This window comes from Cheilinus undulatus, linkage group 19 (assembly GCF_018320785.1).
Source record: "Cheilinus undulatus linkage group 19, ASM1832078v1, whole genome shotgun sequence".
Classification (NCBI taxonomy): domain Eukaryota; kingdom Metazoa; phylum Chordata; class Actinopteri; order Labriformes; family Labridae; genus Cheilinus; species Cheilinus undulatus.
Window position 1 is genome coordinate 19,775,764 of NC_054883.1, and position 22,495 is coordinate 19,798,258.

The 22,495-nt window shown below is 38.6% G+C and overlaps 2 protein-coding genes across 2 annotated transcripts; both read right to left on the reverse strand.

Annotated features, from left to right (window-relative positions):
- Positions 1-1,182: 1,182 nt before the first annotated feature.
- On the reverse strand, positions 1,183-12,235 carry LOC121527106 (involucrin-like). Its single transcript, XM_041813820.1, has 6 exons — positions 11,997-12,235; positions 9,450-9,836; positions 8,654-9,043; positions 8,010-8,528; positions 7,418-7,804; positions 1,183-4,191 (listed from the first exon to the last, which is right to left on the reverse strand). The coding sequence occupies exons 1-6, from the start codon at positions 12,166-12,168 to the stop codon at positions 3,866-3,868; spliced, it is 2,181 nt and encodes a 726-aa protein (XP_041669754.1). The 5' UTR covers positions 12,169-12,235; the 3' UTR covers positions 1,183-3,865.
- Positions 12,236-13,385: 1,150 nt separating this feature from the next.
- On the reverse strand, positions 13,386-22,439 carry fen1 (flap structure-specific endonuclease 1). Its single transcript, XM_041814227.1, has 12 exons — positions 22,319-22,439; positions 21,873-21,985; positions 20,494-20,596; positions 20,290-20,392; positions 19,428-19,491; positions 19,182-19,291; positions 18,764-18,900; positions 18,458-18,524; positions 17,289-17,420; positions 17,045-17,196; positions 15,276-15,390; positions 13,386-13,738 (listed from the first exon to the last, which is right to left on the reverse strand). Exons 2-12 carry the CDS (start codon positions 21,952-21,954, stop codon positions 13,661-13,663), a joined length of 1,143 nt encoding a protein of 380 aa, XP_041670161.1. The 5' UTR covers positions 21,955-21,985; positions 22,319-22,439; the 3' UTR covers positions 13,386-13,660.
- Between the last annotated feature and the right edge of the window lie 56 nt (positions 22,440-22,495).

Here is a 22,495-nt window from a genome sequence, read left to right on the forward strand (position 1 = left end):
ATGTAGCCAACTTCCCTTTAGCTGATGTAATTTAAAAGTAACTGAACAACCTGACTTCCTATGTTCCATTAGCAGACAGTTAATCCTTTGGTGTTTTTTCACATTTACCACAAACCAGCGACAAGAGTGACTTAAAGTATATGAGAGAAATAAAGAAGTTTATATAATAAAATTGCATTACTCACGGCAACTTTACTCACACTTGTGTACTAAATATTTTGTATTTAAATATGTTACATAAAGCAGAAATAAAGAAATAAACAGCAATAGGGATCAAACAAAATCCTTTTTTTCTGCAGACAGGAATGTTTTTAGAAAGTTTTTTTTTTTTAAAGATACTGCATATTGCTTAGCTTATGCTGTAAAAATCTCAAATTACATTCATTCCTGAACATGAATAGCATTTATTTACTTCTTCTGCATCCATTTTCTTCCTTAGCAAACTTTCCAGCCTTTCCTGGGGAATTCTAAAGTGCTCCTAGGCCAGCAAGTCCTGGGTCTACCCAGGTCTCCTCCCAGTTGGTTGGCCCCAGAGAGCTCAATGGGGAGGCAACTCGGAAGCATCCTGATCAGGTGCCGATAGGAAGAGAACAATTTCAAAGACCATGGAAAGAAAACTGGTGAGAGATGTGTCTAAAGACCCAAGAACAACTGCCAAGACACTAGTAAAGGACATAGCCAGGTCGGGAGTTGTAGTCTCAGAGAAGACAATCGACAGAAACTTGCAAAGAAAGGACCAAGAGGTTAAGGACCAAGAAAAACTCCACTTGTGCAGAAGAAACACCTTCAAGCCAGACAGAAGTATGCTAATGACAACCTGGAGAAAGATTATACACACTGGAAGTGTGTCCTTTGGTCAGATGAGACCAAACTAGAGCTCGTTGGTTATACAGACGTTGCTTATGTTTGAAGAAAGAAGGAAGAGGTGTAAAACTCAAAGAACACCATCCCCACAGTGAAACGCAGCTGTGGGGATGCTTCAGGAACTGGGAATCTTATAAATGTGGAAAGAATCATAAAAGAGAAGAAGTGAAGACTTTTAGAAGAAAACCTCAACAATCAGCAGCCAAACTCATCTGTACCTACAAATTTTTAATAGATAAACAGCAGCTATGCTGCAGAAATGATTTTGACATAAAAAGAAGTAGATTGAAAAAAGCTAAACCAGAGTAAATGGTGCTTTCAACAGTTTTAGGCAAACACATACAGACACTTTCAGTCCAACTGTTTTAGTAAAACAACGTGGTCACTGACTGGACATACAAGCATAGATCAATGAAAATTCCTGATCTATCATGTTCACAACAATTGTTCAGAAAGACTGACAACCCAGAAAGAAAGCCACTGACCTCAGCTATCACAGAAGCTTAATCGCACACTTGAAAAGGAACTTGTGTTTAAACTACGACAACTTGAACCCTCTCTAAATGGGAAACTGTTTTTGGTTAAATTAATGCAATGTCATTATAACTTGAGCAAACCTTTCTCTAAAAAATCTGCACCTACATGGCTTCTCGTCTGCATGTGATTTCATGTGTAGTCAAAGAGTGGAGGAGGCTAAGAACTAGGGCTGAACGATTTGGGAAATAAATCTTATTGTGATTCCCCCCCCCCAAATGTTTAAGATGTGATTATGTTTTAAGTTCCTCATCAACGAGCACAAGCAGTTAATCATTTTATGCTGTAACCAACATAATATTAAACTAAGGTTGAACAGATCTGAAGAAAAACATTTGTGATTTTTTCTGACTAACACTGCAAATTCAGTATGAACTGTTGTATTGAAGGGAATGATCATTTTTGTCACTCTCATTTGATTGAGAAAAACATACAAAAATGAGGAAATCAGGATTATTTATAAAATATTTAAAAAAAAAAAAAAAAAAAACATGACACTCAAATAATTGCACATGTAGGGCTAAATCTCTGCCGCAAATAAGTTCTAAACTGGTATTTTTAAGCACGTTTCAGATTCAAGAAATATTCCATCTTCTTGAAAACTGCAGCATACCATACTGCAATTTAACCTAAATTTGGCTTTGTTGCCCAGCCCAACTAAGCCCTGTTAATATCCCAGTGTTACGCTGTGTTAATGAAATTTCTCGATTACCTATAGAGAGTCAAAAAACAAGACTGGTAAGATACATGCATCAAGAATTTAATTCACTCTGCACAGAGGGAGCAAACCCACACAGCCACATGGCAGTTAGCAGTATGAGGCTTGCCCAATGAGCAACTGGAGGACCCCCTTTTTATACCATCTAAAACATGCCTTTGAGCAGTTGACCAAACACATAAGCTTTTGATCAACTTCAAAGAACTTCCTGAGCAGAAGGGTAAATCAATTGGGGTGCAATAAAACAGATGGTCACTTCCCAAAAAGTGGTCTTTATGACCTTTTACAACATATAGCTGCTCAGCTCATGACTTACTGCCCTGTGGTGATCATGATATGATTTACAGTTGAGTTAGAACAAAAACGATTCGCCAGGTCATTTCTTGGTCAATAAGACAGAAGCACAGCTAAACCTACAGACTAACTAAATCAGAGGTTAAAATATACAAAACATACAAAATTCCCACCACAGCTGATTTAACTCCTTGAGTGTAATTTTAACTCCAATTCTGAGTTGAATGGCCTTCAGGGTTGATCCGTTCAACTCTGCAGAACACAATTTCAAATTTGCATAATTTTCCCATGATGCCTGTTTTACAGTCATCATTGTTAGCTCATGTTTCTGATGGACTGATGTAGTTTTTTTAAGTTTTTAAAGGCCATATATTATGCAAAATACACCTTTTCAGGCTTTTCTAGCAAAAATATGTGCCTCAGGCCTGTCCACAATCCCCCACAGGGTCAAGGAAAGGCAGGAGTAAGAGGATAGGAAAGGAGAACAGTGGTGATTAGTCATTTTTACACTCTTCAGAGATGATTAACATGCAATGTTAAGTTTTCTACAGTGAAAATGAGTGTTAAGTTGATTTAACTCTAAAGTTTTAACACTAGGGAAAGAGTGAATTGAACACCAATTGGGGCCAGGTGGGACCATATACACTGAGTGTTAAAATTATTTTTTTACATGTTATTTTAACATATAAATATAAACTGTTAAAATACCATATATTCTAAAGGTTTACCAGTTTCTTGGATTATTTTGTGCCTATCTAGAATTCTACCTGACATGAAAGTCTCGCCACAGATAATACAGCAGTAAATATCTTAAACTATGTCTTTTCTAGTGTAGTGCAAATTTATTTCCAAGTCCAAAAGACGTGACATCAATCTTGCAGATAGATGGCGTTTTTATCTGAGCATCTAACCTTGATCTATTTAAGAGTACTTGATCAGAGTTGCTGCAGGAGTATGGTTTCTCTGTGTGGTCTTGCAAGGTAGATGATTCTCTGGAAGACTAAAATCATATTTCTCAGGGAAATGTTTTTCCCCCTGTGTGACTTCTTTTATGAATTTTTAAGCTTTTTGAATCCATGAATCTTTTCCGTATCACATGATATCACAGGTAAGCGGCCACTCATCTGTGAGCAATCTTTCATGACCATTTAAGCTCAACACCTGAGCAAATCTTTTGTCATGTTTCACAGGTATAATTGTTTTGATCAGTGTGAGGATTATAATGAGCACCTAAATTTGACTACCTAAAGACTTCTTTTCCACAGGTGCTGCAGGAGCACGGTTTCTCGCCTCTGTGTATTTTCATGTGGATGTTTAACTCACTGTCATGAAAAAAAATATTTCCCTACGTTTTCTCTTTTCCTTTGGTTCTGGTTTTCTGGTTAATTCTGAGTTTTTGTGTGTGCTTCCTTTGAGATCTTGATTCTAAGCAAGATGAGAGCCATTAGGAAGGAGTTAATGAGCACAATAACAGTTGTTCTTTGACGTCTTCCTTTTGGGATTTCTTCTTTCCTGAAACATTTTCTTTCGTTTTGGATTTGATTTTCTAGTTAACACGGACTCTTCTTGTTTGCTCACTTTGACAGGTTGATTTTGAAGTACTCTTTCATTGTGGTCAGTCAAGATCATTGTGTCCATCTCCTGTTCTCCCTTCTGTTCCTCTTTCATTGGTAGAAGCTCTGGATCCTCTTGCACCAGGCAAGAGATCCTGTCCTGGTCACGGAGCTGCTGCTCAGCCACAACCTCTTCCTCCTCCTGAAACACATGCTGCTGTGGCACATCTACAGGAAAGTATTACAAAAACATGAAGACACTACTGTTACTGGACAGAAAAAAATCACATAACCCTCTATTTTTAACCATTGTTTCTCATCTGGACTTTTTGCCTTAAAAACTTGTAAAATATCAACGCTGTGGTGCACAGTCAAGCTCTAAACATCCTTTTTTTCCAGGACAACCTGGACTTTGAGAAAATGTGTGTTGTAGTAATGTAAATTTAATTTTAAAAACTTAAAGGACAATAAAAACAAATGAAAAAACTTACCGGAAATTGAAAATCAAACTTTTTTGTATTAAACACAGTAAAAATTATTGACAAAGGGATTTTTTGTGCAATTTGTTCTCCCATCATTTTTGGGGACTACAGAATTAAAAAATAATCATTCTGTGGCAAAAAGTCTTCAAAATATTCACATTTTTACAAAAGTTATTTGAGTCACTGCTTAAAGTATAGAGACACCTTTCTGAGTGCACTCACACTAAGCCATCCATACCGTGATTGGTATTGTGCTAAAGCCCATTCAACCCCCTCCCCTGTCCCCCTTTTGGCATGCACTCACACTGCTCAACACAACCCTGCCTGAGCACAGATACATCACGCACCAATGTCATCAAACAGAGAATCCAATGTTGATGGATTTATATGTGTTGATGACTCAGTATAAGTAAGTGTTGTTTTTAGGCTGTAAAATAGCAAATGATTTATACGATATCTGATCTGACACTAGAGTTATTTCAGCTGACCTGGGATCAGTAGCCTACGCTAACTATACAGAGCCCAGTGAGGGGAGAGAGAGAGGTTTACAGCAGTTATCCCTCACTGCATATAATCGTGAGCCTGATCAGAGTTCCAAGCACTTCTCTAGTTAAAAGAAACCCAGAATTTTGAACTCGTACGAGCCCCTATAGTCATTCCTCTTCGTGTCTGTATACTGGCATTCCTTTATGTGCCAAATATCCTGCTGTCTCGAGCATGCAGCTGCTGCCTGGTGTGCGCTGTGTGCTCTGAAGCGGGTCCTTTTGTTGTTGCCACATCCCTTCGCTTGTGCTCCTTCATCTGCATTCGTGCCTAGGCCCACCTCTCCCTTCCATGACAGGGCCATGAAGCGTGCCACGCCCAAGCACGGAATGAATGCACTCACACTGATCAAACATACAGGACTTTAGGCTCAAATGGGCCCGGGCAAGGTATGGATGGCCTAGTGTGAGTGTGCCCTGTGTGTCTCTTTCTCTCGGTTATGAGTCATTCAGGCTCTCTTCAGCAGTTTCAAAGTCTGTGCACATATGCTGTTGAGCAAAGCGTGACGTGATGACAGAACAGCCTGCCATTGGTTGTCACAGCCCAGTTGCAATGCATTCTATAATATAAACAGACAATATGGCAGTGGGCTAAGTGGTTAACTGCAAGAACGATTGAAAAATTGATTATAAATGCATAAAAAGACGTCCAGTATGCAGTAGTGTGGATTTAATTTTAGAGCTACGAAGGCATGGTGTCACTACTAAGGGCTTTCAGAGGATAAAACAAGTGGCTACAATTTACGGTTCAAAAGCTATGTACCTTGAATAACACGTCTCTTCTTGTCATATACAACACTGCCTTCAGAGGGTAAATACCAGTATATAATGTGGGACTTAAGGTGTCAAAAAAGGAAGAATATCCAAGATAATAAAATAAAAAAGTGATTATTTTAACCTAACAGAGATAAAGTTGCATGAACCGCAAAAGTAAGGAAGAGGTAAAGAATGATACCTTGAATAAGTATAACTTTAAATTAAGTATTTAGAAAATCAGTGTGTGCAAATGGTCTTTGTGATCTATCATGGAAGGAAGTTTGAGAGGGACCTGAACAAGGTTCCTACAACTTTGCAAAGTGGCTGCAATAAAAGAAAAAATATAACTTCTCCAGAAAGACCTTCGGAATAAAAGCATTGTTTGAAAATGTGAGTTGATATATTATCAGAAGAAACTATCACACTTTTAACTTTAAGTATATTCTGGAAGTGCAGCATGCCTGACATTTCTACCAGGGACAAGATGACTGGCAGGATGCAAACAGTGACTCTGCTTTTGCAAATGCTGGTTTTCAACTATCATTAGTTATCAAATGTGCTCATTCAGAGGCTTCAGATTGAGCTACATTAACGTTTTTTGCTCATGATGTCTAAACTGAAATGTTAAATTCACCTAGAAAAATGAACATTTGTGACCAAAGCTGGTAAACACTCCTGCAAATCATCTGAGGTCATTTTTGAGGTTGTACACATTATGAAAGTGTATTTTCCAAGCTTTCAAATGGTGTATCATACACCTTCATCTGAGCATATTTTACAAAGATATGCTCATTTGAATGTTAACTTCTAGTTTCTGTTTGTTCTAGAAAACCAGGCTCAAAGCTTCAGGACTTGTTCTACCTTCAGGCAGGCCAAGTAAACGATAGGGCCACATTTACATAAAGTCCACCCAAACCAAGCTTCGGAACCTGGTGACTGAAGACTGGTGACACTCATCAAAATATTCCCATAGGAAATCTGCCTTCATCAAACTTTCACTGTCGAGTGATCCTGAAGTTGTCCAAAGTCTGTTGATAATTCTTGCCGCTTCCTCATCATCTCTTCTACTTTTCTTCGCTGCAGGGTGCATCTTGAGGCTTTCTGATAAAGGTGATAACTAGAAACAGCTGTATTTATGTGGGGGAGGGGTGGCGTTTGAGTCATGCAGTGTTTGTTACTGTCCATCTCAAGAGGCGAAACTGGGAACAATGGCAGGGTGAGTGGCCAATTATCACCCAGCAGTTTCGCGTTCCCCTCCCCTCAATCTCCCCCCAGCAACTCTGAAAACAGGGCAAGCTTTTAAAACACAAAATTAACGCTTTTAAATATCACATTTGTGTTGCTTTTTTCATCGAATGAGAAGTTTAAATGTCGGAATTGCATAAAATGAGAAAAAATGAAAAATGATCATTATAAAGAAAACAACTTTGTATCCATTTTTCTCAACCACCAGAACGCTGACTTGCAGGAACTTTATCTGGCTTCGGTCACATTTAGTGTGTAAATGCACAATGCTACAAGCACTAGTTGTTCTTTACAGACAGGCTGTGTGCAGCTAAAAGTTTAAGTAAAACTCAATCAATCACCTGGCACTACATCATGCTGCAAAAATTAATAACACCAAAAGGGAGATATAGAACCAACACCTCTTTAGTTTCAAATGTTTTTCCTCACCTGTTCTTCTTAGGTGAATGTGAAGTGTCGGGGCCATATGCATCATATTGTGCTGTCCACCGATCTCTTTCTCCACATAAACAGACATCTCCTCTTCATAAACAGAAAGTCCCTCTGTGAAGTGTTTGCTCACTTTAGTGTCTTGATTTTCATCAACATGAGAGTCGTTAGAAAAGAGCTGCTGTTTATCTTTAACTTCTCCATCACTGTGGTCAGTCAACATGATTGTGTCTGTCTCCTGCTTCTCTTCAAGCTGCTCTCCCTCCTGGTTCTCTTTAACCAATGGAGGCTCTGGCTGCTCTTGGTCCAGGCTGGAGTTCCTCTCCTGATTACAGAGCTGCTGCTCAGACACAACCTTCTCTTTAATCACATGCTGCTGGGGTGCATCTGGAGGAACAAACACAAAAAAATGGTTTGACATTAGAAACCCTGGCCCAGATCTGAGTACTCTAAAAATCCAGGATCTATCCAGCCGTTAGACTTTCTCGTCCATACCATCTGTAACCAGAGTCCAGTCTCAAGTCGTCTAGAAGTGCACTGAAGTCAAGTCTGATGTCATACCAGTTTGTGAATTAGGTTGGTTAGTTCTCACCCATTCTGTGTACGTAGATGCAAGGTTTCCGGACGATATCTAGCAGTATGCATGGACGATCAATCTCTTTATACTCATCAGCGGTTGTTTCCTCTTGGATGTGCTCGCTCCCTTTAGCATCTTGATTCTCACCAACATGAGAGTCACTAGGAAGAAGCTGCTGTTCACGATTACAGTCATTCTCTATTGTCTTTCTTTTGGGATTTATTCTTTTAGTCAACTTTCTTCCATGTTTTTTCTTTTGTTTTGTTTTTCTAGATGATTCTGAGTCTTTGAGTTCTCTTACTTTGGTGCCTTGATTCTCAGCAGCCTGAGAGTGATTAGAAAGGTGTGGACATTTATTTTTGAGCTCTCCTTCACTGTGGTCAGCCACCATGGCTGTGTCCGTCTCCTGCTTCACAGTGAGCTGCTCTCCCGTCTGTTCCTGTGAAGGCTCTGGCCCCTCCTGGTCCGCACTGGAGTTCCTCTCCTGCTCAGCTAGAACCTCCTCCTCCTTATGCACATGCTGTTGGGGCACATCTGGAAGAACATGAAACCAGAAACGGTAAGATACCACTGCCATAAGATGAAAAAAAATTAAATGAATAAAACCAAGTGAGACCAACTCAAACATACATCTCTTTTCTTTTAAAGGTTTTCCTCACCTATTCTGTTCAGGTGGATGTGAAGTTTCTTGACCATATTCATTATATTGTGCTGATCATCGATCTCTTCCACCTCACCAACAGACATTTCCTCTTCATAAGCAGTCAGTCCCACTGTGACGTGTTTGCTGACTTTGGTGTCTTGTTCCCCACCAACGTAAAAGTCTTTAGAAAGGAGCTGCTGTTCATTCTGAAGTTCTCCTTCACTGTGGTCAGTCAACATGATTGTGTCTGTCTCCTGCTTCTCTTCAAGCTGCTCTCCCTTCTGTTTCTCTTTAGTCTGTGGAGGCTTTGGCTCCTCTTGGTCCAGACTGGAGTTCCTCTCCTGGTCACAGAGCTGCTGCTCAACCACATCCTCCTCCTCCTTATGCACATGCTGCTGGGGCACAGCTGGAGCAGCATGAAATCAAAAACAGAAGGATACCGCTCTCATAGGATGGAAAAAAAATCCACTTTATACCAGTATATGATGCGCAACATGTTAGGCTATCAATATAAAGAAAACAAGAGAAATAGCAATAAGTTATCTTAAATCTGACATATCTCATGTTAATATGGAACAGGAAAGGAATCAAGAGAATTGCAACTAAAATAAGAAACACAGAGCATCTTGTGAAGTCATTTTTGTTAGGTTACTCATTTGAGCTGGCTCCTCTTCTAATATGAACACCAATGCTAAACAAAGCCTAATATTGTGATTTTCTTATTTTGATGTGTCCATCAGAGACCAGAGAATTAATAACACAATGTGAGGAAAACGAAAACATCTCTTTTCTTTCAAGGTTTTTTTCCTCACCTATTCTGTTCAGGTGGAGGTGCAGTTTCTTGACCATATCCATTATATTGTGCTGACCATCGATCTCTTCCACTTCACCGACAGACATTTCCTCTTCATAAGCGGTCAGTCCCACTGTGACGTGTTCGCTAACTTTGGTGTCTTGAACTTCAGCAACAACAGAGTTCTTAGCAAGCTGCTGTTCATTTTGAAGTTCTCCTTCACTGTGGTTACTCAATATGGCTGTGTCCATCTCCTGCTTCACTGTGACCTGCTCTCCCTCCTGGTTTTCTTTGATCCGTGAAGGCTCTCCCTCCTGTTGGTCCAGGCTGGAGTTCCTATCCTGGTTACAGAGCTGCTGCTCAGCCACAACCTCCACCTCCTTAAACACATGTTGCTGAGGAACATCTGTAGGAAAAAAAAAAAAAAAGAATGGTTTGACATTAGGGACATGGGCGCTGATCTGACTAAACTTTACCCCAAAGTCCAGTTCATTTGATCAGTGTGGGCACAGACATAATGTACTTAGGTTCATTTCTTCTTCAGCAGCAATTTGTCGCTCTGTGACATTCACACATTTACAATCCCCGATTCAACCAGATAATCAGGATGAGCATCCTGTCATTATAAGAAACTCTGTTTTAGAAATTTTATGATGATAATAGCAGCATGCAAGTCCATTTAGAGCTATAAATTGCTCTTTCTTCTGTTCCCATTCATTCTAAATGGCTGCTGCCAGTTCTTGCCCTCCTTCAGGCATTAGGATCATATGATTGCAAGCAGCCTATCAAGTTGGCTAGAAAACAGATAATTTAATGATACATCTCAGCCAAGGCTCCTTTTAAAATTCAAGACCTCTTAAAGGAAAAATTAAGACTTTTTCAAAGATCTTCAGGAGCCCTGCTCATTAAATTTGTTTAATATTATCTTTATATTTTCACAACAAAGGAAAACCTATGCAGAGGGGAAAAGTAACTAACTACATTTATTCAAATTACTGTAATTTGAGCTGTTTTTTTTTTGGGGTATTTGTACTTTTTTGAGTACACTTTAAAATCAGAGCTTTTAATTCTATTTAAGTAAGTTTTAACTAATGTTACGACTGTGGTCATAATGTGTTTTATTGTATGTTGTAACTTGTGTTTGTTCCAAACTGGCTGTGCCTGCAGTGTGTTTAATTGTTAATTGTGGTAATGCAGGGTTGGAATCTAAATGCTACATTGTCAAGCAGCTGTTAGCTGTTAACTGGGGAGATTACTTTATTTAGTGAGTCGTAGATTTTGTTTGATCGCCTCTCCCTTTTCTTGTTATATCAAATTCACCCGGAGGTATATAAGGTTCTGTTAATGTTATTTTAAACTGTGTGAATGAATCGTGCTATTGTTAAAAACTTTGAAACTTAGTCTGGTGAAATGGGTGTTTTTCATGTTGTGTCCTGGCCAACCCTAGACAGGGCATAACACCACCGTAACTTTTTTTTTTTTATTTTACACTTTTACTTGAGTACAATACTATTGTACTTCTGCCACCTCTGTTGACAACTCAATATCATATAGTGAAAGAATGACTCCACATCACATCCCAAAACAGCTGCTGTTCTCTGTCCTGCCCTCGGGCAGAGTTTTTAGATAGTTTTAATGTGCTTAGTTGTGTTTAGATGTTGTGCAGTGATTGTTCTTTTGCTCATGTTTCTGGTGGATTACTGTTGTTTTTGATGAGAGACACACATTTGCACCATGAGTGCAGTTATCCACAGGAGTTTCCACCTGTGACTTTAGGTGTTCCTAAATATTCTTCCTCATTATGCTTTAAGAGATTTTCTGGAGTTAGCCTACTTCAGCTCTGCCATATTGTAAAATATTTACGTAGACACTTTTAAAGTTTGACTCTGTATTACTTACTGTGTATTTCACTTTATTACAGAGGTGTAACTTTACCTGTACGACCTGGTTTGAGATCTAATATCTTGTTTCTACCAGTAAGGAAAGACCGTATTTTACTGAATAACTCCTCAGTAGCTGGTACTTAAGGGAAACTCTAAATGAAATACTTTTTACTTTACTTGAGCAGATTTTTAGACCAGTACTTTTATGTTAACTTGAATGAATTTTAACCAGAGTAACTGTATTTTTACAGGATTTAAATAGTAAATCTAAAATGATTTCAAATGGCATATTCTAAACATGACATTTTAATTTTCATTTAAATATTTTTCGTACTTTTTGTAAACATCAACGGACCCACTACTATAACACGACCCCCACTTTGAGAACCACTGGTTTGAACAATTGTCAGAGGCTTGTTTTGAAGACACACGATTTTAATGCCCCTGTCCTCTCATTTTTTTCTATAAAAAGGGAAACATTTTTTAACTTTCGTTCAGCTGTATCTAACCACAAAAGGGAAAAGCACCTTACTAGATTTTTCTGTAGGCCAAAGCAAATCGAATAAGAACGTTTTCATTCAGGATCCGCACTGATACATAAACACATCCTGCCTGTCGTTGTTTAGTCGGCTTGTGAGCCATAAATCCAAGGACCGACAGTCAGACCAGCCTTTGTGTCTCACCTGTTCTCTGAAGGTAGATGTGAGGTTTCCATGCCATATCCAGCAGTCTGCACTGACGGTCGATCTCCTCCTCATACTCGACGATAGTTCTTTTAAAAACTACAAAAATGTCTTCGGCAGCAGCCGTTAATCGCTCGGCGATAAACTCTCTCAAACTCTCAGGTGAACGCATCGTCCCTTTTGCGGTTTAATTCATTTAAAAGTAACATAAAACTAAGCTACGACAACAGAAAGGTCCTTCATGGCACTGCAGCTACCTTTAAAAAGTCGCTCGCCCGTTGTCGACTTCCGCTGTGTCACATTATTAAGGACCGTCAGTGAAACAATGAGTTTTTCTTAATTCCGATGTCATCTAAATTTACTTTTCAAAATATTTGCTTGACCAACAAATCAACAATATCTTCTCTTTATTTCAAAATTTTGATTCTATCAGAAACAACCCCTTTTATCGCCGAGTAATTATTTAAAAATACATTTACACATAACATTGCTTTTAAGGAGCATGTACGGTGTTCACAATATAAATTTAACATGTGAAAAAAGAGAAGCAGCGGGGCATTTTAAACAATATTCAAAAATTTCAATATGTATATACTTAGGCCAATTTATCTTCACAATTTGGTAACAATAACGGTCAGCTTGTTCCCAGCTGCATGATCCTTTCAATCACCAATGTTTTAACTTTGGGACTTTATTGCAGTAAAACACAAGGCCTGTTAAACTATTAACATTATTTGTGAAATAATTTTTTGGCAGCAAGTTTTCTTCCGACCATGAGCAACATGGCACCCTGGAAGTTCCACTCAGTTATATTTTTTATTTATTAAATATTTCCCTCTAGCATCTGCTATGAAGCCTTGACTTTAAAACCTGAAGAAACCATGACAGTTGTGAGCTTTGCAAAATAAGTCACTTTTCTCTTTTTAATCCGGTAAAACCTATGGTGCTGGTTTCAGGACATATTTTTTCCATTAGTATGCTGCCTTTTGGCCAAATAATCCAGGGCCACACCAATAAGCCTGCCCCTGATTTGAATGTGTTCCATTTGCTACCAGCTTGTAACTGGGAGTACTGGGGGCTGCTCTGACTTTTCTAGTCAGAGATACACATTCAGGGAACAGAAAAGTGGCCAACTTCGTGAGGCCCATTAATTGGTGATCCCCTTTTAAACACAGACTTGAGAGTTTGTTGTAAGGTTTTGTATTCAAGCTGCAAGAACATTTGGCTTTATCCCTGATCAGAGAAGTACTGAAAATCTTAAATTGTGCTAACCAAGTTTTATTGTGAACTGTTGGCACTGAGATGCATGTGCAGGCTTGCCCTGCACACAAATACTTTCTGTGGTAAAAATGAAGACCTCAGATTTTAAATCAAAAGGCAACAAACAAATTTTACAAAAAAAATCTCCATTTTTATTTAATTATAGAAATAACCCATCAGTTAAACCACTCATTAAAACAGTCCTTGCTTTTTGAAACATCATCTGCAGTCTTGTAAATAGAGTTTTTAAGCTTGAGTAATTGTTTGAACACATTTTTAACATTGTGTAACTGTGGAGCAGCTTCCTCCCACAGCAGGAGCTCTATGTTCTAGTTTTTACTTCTCTTCTAGTAGGAGGTTTTTTAGAGACCAGGGAAACAGCGGTAGCCCTTTGAAAAATCTAATTATTTCCCCTTCTTAAATTTGCCTGGCGTGGCACCAGTCTTCTGCTTCTTCTTTGCTGATCCTTTAATTTCAGGTTCCTGTAAGGGAAGACAAATTGATCAATTGAGGATGACTAAACATTTAAAAACTACTTGGATAAATTCACAACCAACACTTATATCCTACTGAACTCTAGGGATAAAATTGTTCCCTGTTTTAATGACTACAGTAAAATTCACCCCTGGTTAGTAGCAACATTCAAGCAGTATTGGTCATCAAATCACATGTTTGATTACTGCCATTTTAAAAATATCATAGTAAACACTGTGAAGCTTAAACTAAAGACCTGCCAGCCTCCTAGATGAAGGTGCAGAATGCTGTGCAGGATACGGATGTCAAGCAAGTGCATAGGTCAAAAGGTTAAAAAAAAAACCTTTAGGGACCAGGAGAGATTGCAGTCTTTCTTAGCTTGCAGGACACAGCAAATAGGATTATTAATAACCTTTATCATTTCTCCTCACTGATTTATGCTCAGAAAGAAGAATGTAAGTGTTTTTAAACTCATGTTATCTTCATACACATTAAAGCCGCTGGTGCACGTTAAGAATTTGACTAAAGACCATATTGTGGTATCATATTGGGCCATGGTGCGCAAGGATATGTGCACCAGAACTTATGTGCATGTTCATCAGTGGCAAAATTAGCCCTACATTATTTAGAGGAGTTCTTTTATCACTTTTGAGACATCTTCATACACAGGCAGCGATGCTGTAGGTGGAAACATACACATACTCTTCAGGCATTTATTATAAAAGTGAATTCATTACAAAGCACCATCTTCAAGACAATGTCTATCTAATAACACCCTGCGACATGGTATTACCATACTACCACCCATTCCTACTGATAACCTACTGATAACTTCAGTCACAATGATTGTGTGAAACTTCTAACCTGACACGCCATGAATGTGTTTCAAACATCTATCTGTAAAACCTTTGATATACAGCATTTGGGAAAGCCTTTGAAAAAAACTCGGAGGGTGATTGGATGAATGTTCTGTCTGTCACATCTTTACAGGCCAATCAGAGCAAAAAAACGTGATGTCGTCACCTCTACCGGGGAATAAACTCCATAGAGATCTGCATTACGCAAATGATGGTGACTGTAGACATGTCAGTACATGACTTTTGGCGTTGTTTAAAAGAAAAAAACTCAATGCTGTTCTTTGTTCTTCTTTTAACAAAGAAATGTTGTCAAGTGCTGATAAAACTGGCGCTTTAGCACTAGCCTCTTGTTGCCGCTTGCTTACGTCACAACTCCGCGGCGCCTAAGAGTACTGCCCCTTGTCGCTGATTGGTCCTGTCACTTTCTAACTGGGCCCAAACGGTTCAGACGGTAGCTTTGTAAGACGGATTCGACAGTGAGAAACAAGGAAACGGGCGTATCCATCTGCTTTGCAGGGTTATGAAACTTCCATGTCATGCTTCTCTACTTAATACCAATTTCTTCCTCTTTACAGCTAACAAGGACCAAAAAGGACATGTAGTATCATACATAACCAGGCTGAAGAAAGTTTGATGAATTACAGATCATTTAGGAAACCTACAGCTGTGGTTTTGTGTCTTTATGTACCTTTCGCTTGGAGGACAGCGATCCTGTGACAGTGAAGAAAGAGTCCAGTCGTCCTTGTGTGCTGCCCTGACGGCTCTTTACAATCTTCTTACAGCCATTACGAATCCTGTCTTCACTGCAGAAACAAATAACAAAATCATTTTTTTAAATGTAAACAACAAATTCAGTGATTGGCTGCTTAAAATGATCTCCTGCTGAACTGGGAACAATTTAAAAAACTTTAAATAAGAAACTTGCTGAACTTAAGCCATATTTTAACCAAAAGAAAGTGTACACTGTCTAAACTGCTAGGAAACCCTCATTCTTTGTCGTTTTCTCAACTTTCCAAATTGCTGCTGACATATCAGTGCATTACAGTCAGTGTAAACAGATTGTCAGCAGTTTTTTAAAGATTTATTTTGGGTATTTTATGCCTTTATTGATAGTGGAGGAAAGTGGACAGAATCAGAAACAGGTGGTGAGAGAGCCGAGGAGAGACACACAGAAAAGTGCCGCAGGCTGGACCTGAATACAGGCCTCAGGGACTCAAACACACATGGGATGCGCCTCAAACCACAAGCCAACCAGCACCTCTCGTCAGCAGTTTTTAGTCATTAAAAACAATAATTCATCCGATAATGGGTGTCTAGGACTTTCTATCTTTTTAGGGAGTATTAATGCTCCTTAATTGAAAAAAAAGAAATAAAATTAACATTCTACATTCAGACCAAATAGCATTAGGCCTGATAACAACATGAAATATACTGATATAAACAGCGTGGTCTCACTCTTAATCACATTTGAACATTTATCTATCTAGCTTAAAATTTTGATGTAAAACCACAAGTCCTAATTATGTCAAAATGACAAAGAAGCTAAAAAAAAAATCTGAAAAGTCTTCAAATGCATTTTTATGGTTATATCCTTGCTATATACAGACATAAAGGGCTATTACTGTACTCTTTGCCCTCAAGGAGTTAGTTTTCCAAAATAAACATTTTTTTTTTTGTACCTCTGCACTGCATTCATGCTGCAGCCACCAACTTGGCTCCATGGCCAACAGTACAGCCTTGTGGTCACATGTGGTACAACAAGCAGCCCAGTCAGGGAATCCTGGGCATCATCATGCAAGCAAGACAAATCTAGATCCATTTGACAGCTAAGACCTGACCTGGTCACCTTGGGGTCGTTTTAAAGCAGAGACTGGACAAACCAGCAGACTTTTCAGAGAATAGTGAGAATTTTATCGTCTTCTGAACATGATCCTTAAAGGGAATCTTTTTATTTCCATTTCATATACTGTGTAATTTTCATCCTCAGAGCACAGAGCCACTTGCCCCCCCTCAAATCTCAGGTGCCCCGTAGGGGGTCCCAAGGGCATAGATCACATGTGCTTGTACACAAGCATGAGCAACTGTGCTGTGCAGACCATACCAACTGTTCCTGGGCCGAAGAAGTGTACTGTGCTTGAGTTAAGTACAGCAGACTCACACTAGTCAGACTGAACTTTGAGAATCAAAGATGACTGGGTATGGTACGTACTGCCCAGTTGGGTGGGTCAAAAGCCTGAAAACAAGTGTTTTTAGTCTTTCTAATATCAGATTTCATAAAATAAGTGTTTTACCTCATATTTAATTTCTTTACACTCTAATTAATATTCTCTAATATGACTGTTATTATTCATGCCTTTTATGTGAAAGCTGCACAAAATGAATTCACATGAAGGGATAATGTAATTGACTGAACTAAACTGAAACACACATACTGACCAGAGACTGCTGACCACTTACCTGAACTGTTTCTCATTACACATGAACTGAATTAGTCCCTCCTCATCTGGGTCAATCCACTTTAACTCCACGGTGGAACAGTCGACCACTTCTGGCTTCAAAAACAGGCCCCTGGCCTCTTTGAACAGCCAGTCCTCGGGGGCGGGATGCTTCTGCATGAGGAGAACAAAACACAGAAGAGTCAAGACTAAATCTAATCTCATTAACTGCCTTATCTTCTTGATGGTAGCTGACATTAGCTTACATTAGGGTCAATGTTTTCTAGGATCTCCTCGATGCTGCCATGCTGTTTGATCAGGTCGATGGCTCTCTTTGGGCCAATTCCCTTGATGGTGGCGCAGTAGTCACAGCCCAGCAGGATGCAGAGGTCAATAAACTAGGAGGGAACACAGAAGAGGGTTGATGGAAAGACTGAAATGTCACTTATACAATTTTCCCTTTAAATAAGAGGCTACACTTCTGTCTTTCACTGAAGTTATTGGAAAATGGCAGAGATTTTGAAGGCTGTCCATCATTTCGACTGACTGGATTACTGATGGGGCGCCTGTGTGCCACACAACCAACAATGCAGATATTTTCTGTTTTGTGCACATCGTATCATGGAAGCTAAATCATTCAAAAAAAGTCACCTGGGTGTTATATTGGTTTCAATCTCTGAAATAAGTGACAAAAATATTGAACTTTTTCATTATTTTCTAATTTTTTGATATGCACCTGTAAGCTAAAATAAAATAGATATTTTGGTCTAATAAAAAATTGTCTTGTATTAGAATGTGTATTTTCCTTCAAAGTATTTTTTTGGGCATTACCATTGAGATCTGTCTCTATTATTTAAACTGCAGCCAGCTACACGGAAGCAATTAAAAGATTTTAGTTGCATATTTCTGGGGAAATCCTGAATATCCTGAATGGGTAAAAACACATGCAGGAAGCAGATGTCTTGTTTTGATTCTCAGACAGCCCGAAATGGAAAGTTGCCACAGAAAAGAGCAGATTTAAGCAGGACTAGACTGATAAGTATGTTTATATCATGCAGCATATTTACTAATAATTGCTGTCAAGTGGACCTAAGTAAAAAATAGATTAAACATTATGTCATCCCTGATTAAACAGTCCAGTGTTGATTTTATGGCTGTTTTTTCTCTACTTACATTTTCAAAAAATAATAATCTTTGGGGGTCCTGATATGGAGCTTTTCGGGGCCTGAAATGGCCCTGGGGCCTCCAGTTAATGATCACTTAGGTAAGAAACCCAGTCTGTCGAAATGATGGAAAGTGAGCCAGCTTTTTACAAAACCAAAGCACATTAGGTACTAACAATTAGGAGAATGATCACAGCTGTCTTGAATATTTTAAAGGAATGCAGACACTGGTTAATTGGCATTGTAAAGAAGAAGGAGCAGTAAATGTTTACCTGTTCATTGGTCAGGCCGATGTCCTGCAGGATACGACTGAAGTGAAACTCTTGGATAGGAAGTTTCCTAGAACAGATACATTTCTTCATGTATTATCAAGTACAAGCAGTAAGACACAATATCTTAATGGTAGTGTTCTCTTGTGTGACATTAAGCACAAGGGCAAGCCTTATTATTTTCATTTTCACAATAAAAAAGAAAGAAAGGATATGAAACAGTATTTTCTAAGTTATTCAAAAATTTGAAGAAAGAGCAGCAACTATGAAAAGTGATGCTCTAATGGCATTCAGTACGTTTGACATTACTTTGCTTCACTGGCGGTAAGGTGTCTGAGGAGTACGTTGGTCCCAAAGGTCAGTCCATCCATATCCTCCGTGGCGGTGGCAAAAACCTTCCCTGCTTTAACCAGAGCTGCACAGCTGGCCTCTGCCTCACATGGAGCCTACAATATACAACACATATCATTATAATCTACATAATTAAAAACCCAGATCCATCCTCTTATTGTCTATTTCTGATTTTTATGTCTTTTTTTTAAACATTTCATTTGTGAACATTACATTTTCTGATTTTTAGGCCTTATGGTGTTTGTGTCTGAGTGTTTTCTCTTGATTTATTCATTAGATGGCAGTGCTGTGAAAAGGAACCAACCAAAAAAAGCATCAGTCATTAGCTAGAATCTAAAATGTTATTAGAAAAGTCCCTAACATGAGTTGTTCTGACCTCAATGTAAGGCACTCCCATCAGGGTCAGCAGCTTCTTGCATTCATCGTTGTGCTGCTTTGTGACTTTTACCAAACGTTTGGTGAACTTGTCAATGTTCTCTTGTTCTCCTGGATGGAGACAGAACATAGTTTTTAATAGACATTTCAATAGAGAAAAAAAAGTGTTTGAATCAGAGCTGTCAAAATACTCCTCTGACTGGTTGCAGCATCAACCATTACTTTTGTTAATAAGCATAAACCTCACCCATTTCTTGTGCTTGAGCAAGCAGTTTCTCAGCCTCGGCCCTTCTCTCTCCTCTCTTTTCCAGCTGTGGGTTTAAGCAGCAGAGTAGTAGTGATCATTAGAGACAGTTAATGATGTAGGCTGTGTCCGAAATCCTACCCCATTCACTGTATAGTGAATACACCATTTTGTAGTCATGACCAGATCCTGAATGAGCATTGTTATACAATGTATAGTGCACTCATTGTATCCCACAATGCATTGTATAAAGAAGTAAACAAGCAATGGTCACTAGCCCAGCAGTAATTACCACCATCCATGGTGGTTTTAAGCTTTCACAAGTAGAAAATGTTTGACTGTTCTCAGACACGACAGAGAGACAAGAGAAGCACAACCAGCATGAATATAGAACAAAGAAAATTATTATTTAACTGCACTACAATCTATTTCAAAAGTGCAAATAATTCTCAGTGTATAACCACCATTTTCTTAAAAATACAGACATGACAGCTTCATCTGTGTGAATAAATGAGATATGTCCAAAAATATGCATCGTTTTGCTAAAAATTTGCAGAAGTTTCGATTCATTTACGTTCTGTGGAAAGACTTTGAGTATAGTTTTAGTTATTCTGTCATTATTTTAAATGTCTGGCCATTTTTTCAGGCACATTTCAATTTGTAATGGCAATAGAGTTATCAAAAACAAACAAAACTAGTAAAAATAAACAATGTTGATATATGTTTTGATACTACAGCAACAACAATGATCTCTTGGACCTAAAAACTGTTGTTCTATAGCGACAGAAACTCTTGTTAATGTCTTGATCTCTCTCCCACAACAACAGAAGATAGGGTGAAAAACACCAGAGAAATCCAGACTTACCTCTGCTGACTTGAGCTGTGGGGGCTTCCCATCAAACACATACACAGGCTTAATGCCGTGTTCCAGCATACGAATAGTCCGGTAGAACATCCCCATCAGGTGACTGAGGAAAAAAACAAGAAGTCAGCAAAAAATATATTTTAGAGAGTATTTCAGAAATAATGTGCATCTACTGTGTTTTCAGTCATTTCAGAAAGGTTGTACCTTGTTGTTTCTCCATCCTCATTCTGCAGAACATTCCCGTCCTGTCGCACAGCGATCAGGAACTGGTAGATACACATGGAGGCATCTATGGCAATCTTCCTGCCTGCATTGATTCAAAAAGCACCAGTAGTAAATAGGAATCATCTGCCATCATTATAAGAACAGGAGCATTTAGTGAAACTTAAAACCTGTCTATAAAAATTTTCATTATAAAATTCCAAGTAAAGCCAAAGAAACTCAATTTACTCATAACTCTAGACAGCATTATTCAACAGAGGCACTGTACAGGAGATTTTACAGTCAAAAAAAGCTGCATAGAGAGTCTGGCTGAATACTGGAAAGAACTTGCATTGCTGTACCTTTTTGTCTTGCAATACCAAGAAGTGCGACAAGTTATTCCAAAAAAATGTACAACATTTATGTAAGCTTAAATATGAGCTTTAATCATTTGAATCAGACAATCATAATTTAAATGTTTGGACTCTGCTAGGTCTCACTTATGTGCCTGTGTTACCTGGGTTCTTATGATTTTTTGGTTAAATATGTTTTAGTACTTTATGGTTGGGCTGTAGTATTGTTCTTTGGGTGCCACGTTTCTTTAGTTAACTGTGCAACCCTAATTTAGAGTCACCACTTAACCTGAGTGCAATCGCAATCAGATGTCAGACTGTGCAATTACATAATTGCATTAAAGGCTGCAGTTATTTTGTTTTCATTAGTACTTGAATGGTGAACAAAAATGTCTGCAGGAAGGCCTTTAAGTTTCAAGTCAGCAGAAGTTAGTGTGGACTCTAATTTCTTCTGATGTATTTCTCCATATCCTATCCAATCCCTAAGGAAGAGAGAATTGATCAAGATATTAAAAAGATTTTTCGTCACTAGTGAGAAACTAATCTTTTTTTTTTTGTCTATGGTTGTGTACCTTAATAAATGTTCCCAATAAAAACATGACTTTAGGGGGGAGATGTCCTTGTGGAAAATACATTCTATTGAATCTCCTCAGTGCCTCATAAAGATGCAAATATTAACATTAAGCATTAACATTAGCTCTCCCAAAACTCTAGCAACTTGTCTCCTTGCTTCCCAGATGTTTACATCTTTTCTGTTGTCAAAAGAAGAGGAATGTTACACAATGGTAAAATGGCCCTTTCCCTACTTTATTTAGATGTGTTGCAGCCATTAAACTTTAAATGAGCTAATGTTTATCATGAAATGGTAAAATGTCTCAGTTTCAACATCTGACATGTTGGTTATGTTCTGTGACTAAAATACGGGTTTATGAGAGTTGCAAATCATAGCATTCTCTTTTAAATGTACATTTTACACAGCTTCCCAACTTGTATTTTTATAACTGGGGTTGTAAACCTTGTTAAACTTACCAAAATAGTTCTTAATGTCCTGCTCTTTAATGGCTCCGGGGGCCTGGTCTGCAATCAACTTAGCAAGTCCGTGTATTCCCATGATGCTGCGCTTCGGCTCCAAACAGCAAAGTCTAAACAATAAAGCAACAGATTCTCAGTTATTACAGATATTCATACGGCTAAGTTTGTGGAGGAGTGAGGGGGTGGCAGTTAGTTCAAATGTTGGTTCTGTTCAAAGATCTGGAAAGAAAGGTAATAATGGACTGTTGGGTGAACATGTCCAGGCAAAAGCTAACAGTGTCGCAGAGCTAAGCTGCAGACGTGTGACTACTTAAAGGGCTCGAGCATCAATAAGTCCACATTTATTCACCGAGTTCATTCAACAAACGAGCGGCATTAACTATCACCCTCATATTTAACATGTTAAATCAGGTCAAAGGTTTTATTGTTTATGATGTACTTACCAAACGGATTTTATAGCAACTGTGTGTACACTTGTCCCAGCGTCTCGAGCGCGAGGATTTGCCGCTCATTCGCGGGAAATCGAATATCAGGCATTATCTATCAATCCATCGAACAAATCACGTATGACAGCCATAAAGAATGGGCCATCGATGGCGCGGGTACGATTAGAAATGTCT

What these genes read in the sequence shown, in the direction of transcription:
- LOC121527106 (XM_041813820.1), bottom strand. Translation starts at nt 12,168, where the DNA reads ATGCGTTCACCTGAGAGTTTGAGAGAGTTTATCGCCGAGCGATTAACG. An exon ending in CATCCACCTGAACAGAATAG is followed by an intron (nt 8,529 to 8,653) that starts GTGAGGAAAACC and finishes ATGTTCTTCCAG; the next exon opens with ATGTGCCCCAACAGCATGTG. An exon ending in CATTCACCTAAGAAGAACAG is followed by an intron (nt 4,192 to 7,417) that starts GTGAGGAAAAAC and finishes ACTTTCCTGTAG; the next exon opens with ATGTGCCACAGCAGCATGTG.
- fen1 (XM_041814227.1), bottom strand. Translation starts at nt 21,954, where the DNA reads ATGGGAATACACGGACTTGCTAAGTTGATTGCAGACCAGGCCCCCGGA. An exon ending in GAGGATGGAGAAACAACAAG is followed by an intron (nt 20,393 to 20,493) that starts GTACAACCTTTC and finishes TTTTTTCCTCAG; the next exon opens with TCACCTGATGGGGATGTTCT. An exon ending in TGCTCAAGCACAAGAAATGG is followed by an intron (nt 19,292 to 19,427) that starts GTGAGGTTTATG and finishes GTCTCCATCCAG; the next exon opens with GAGAACAAGAGAACATTGAC.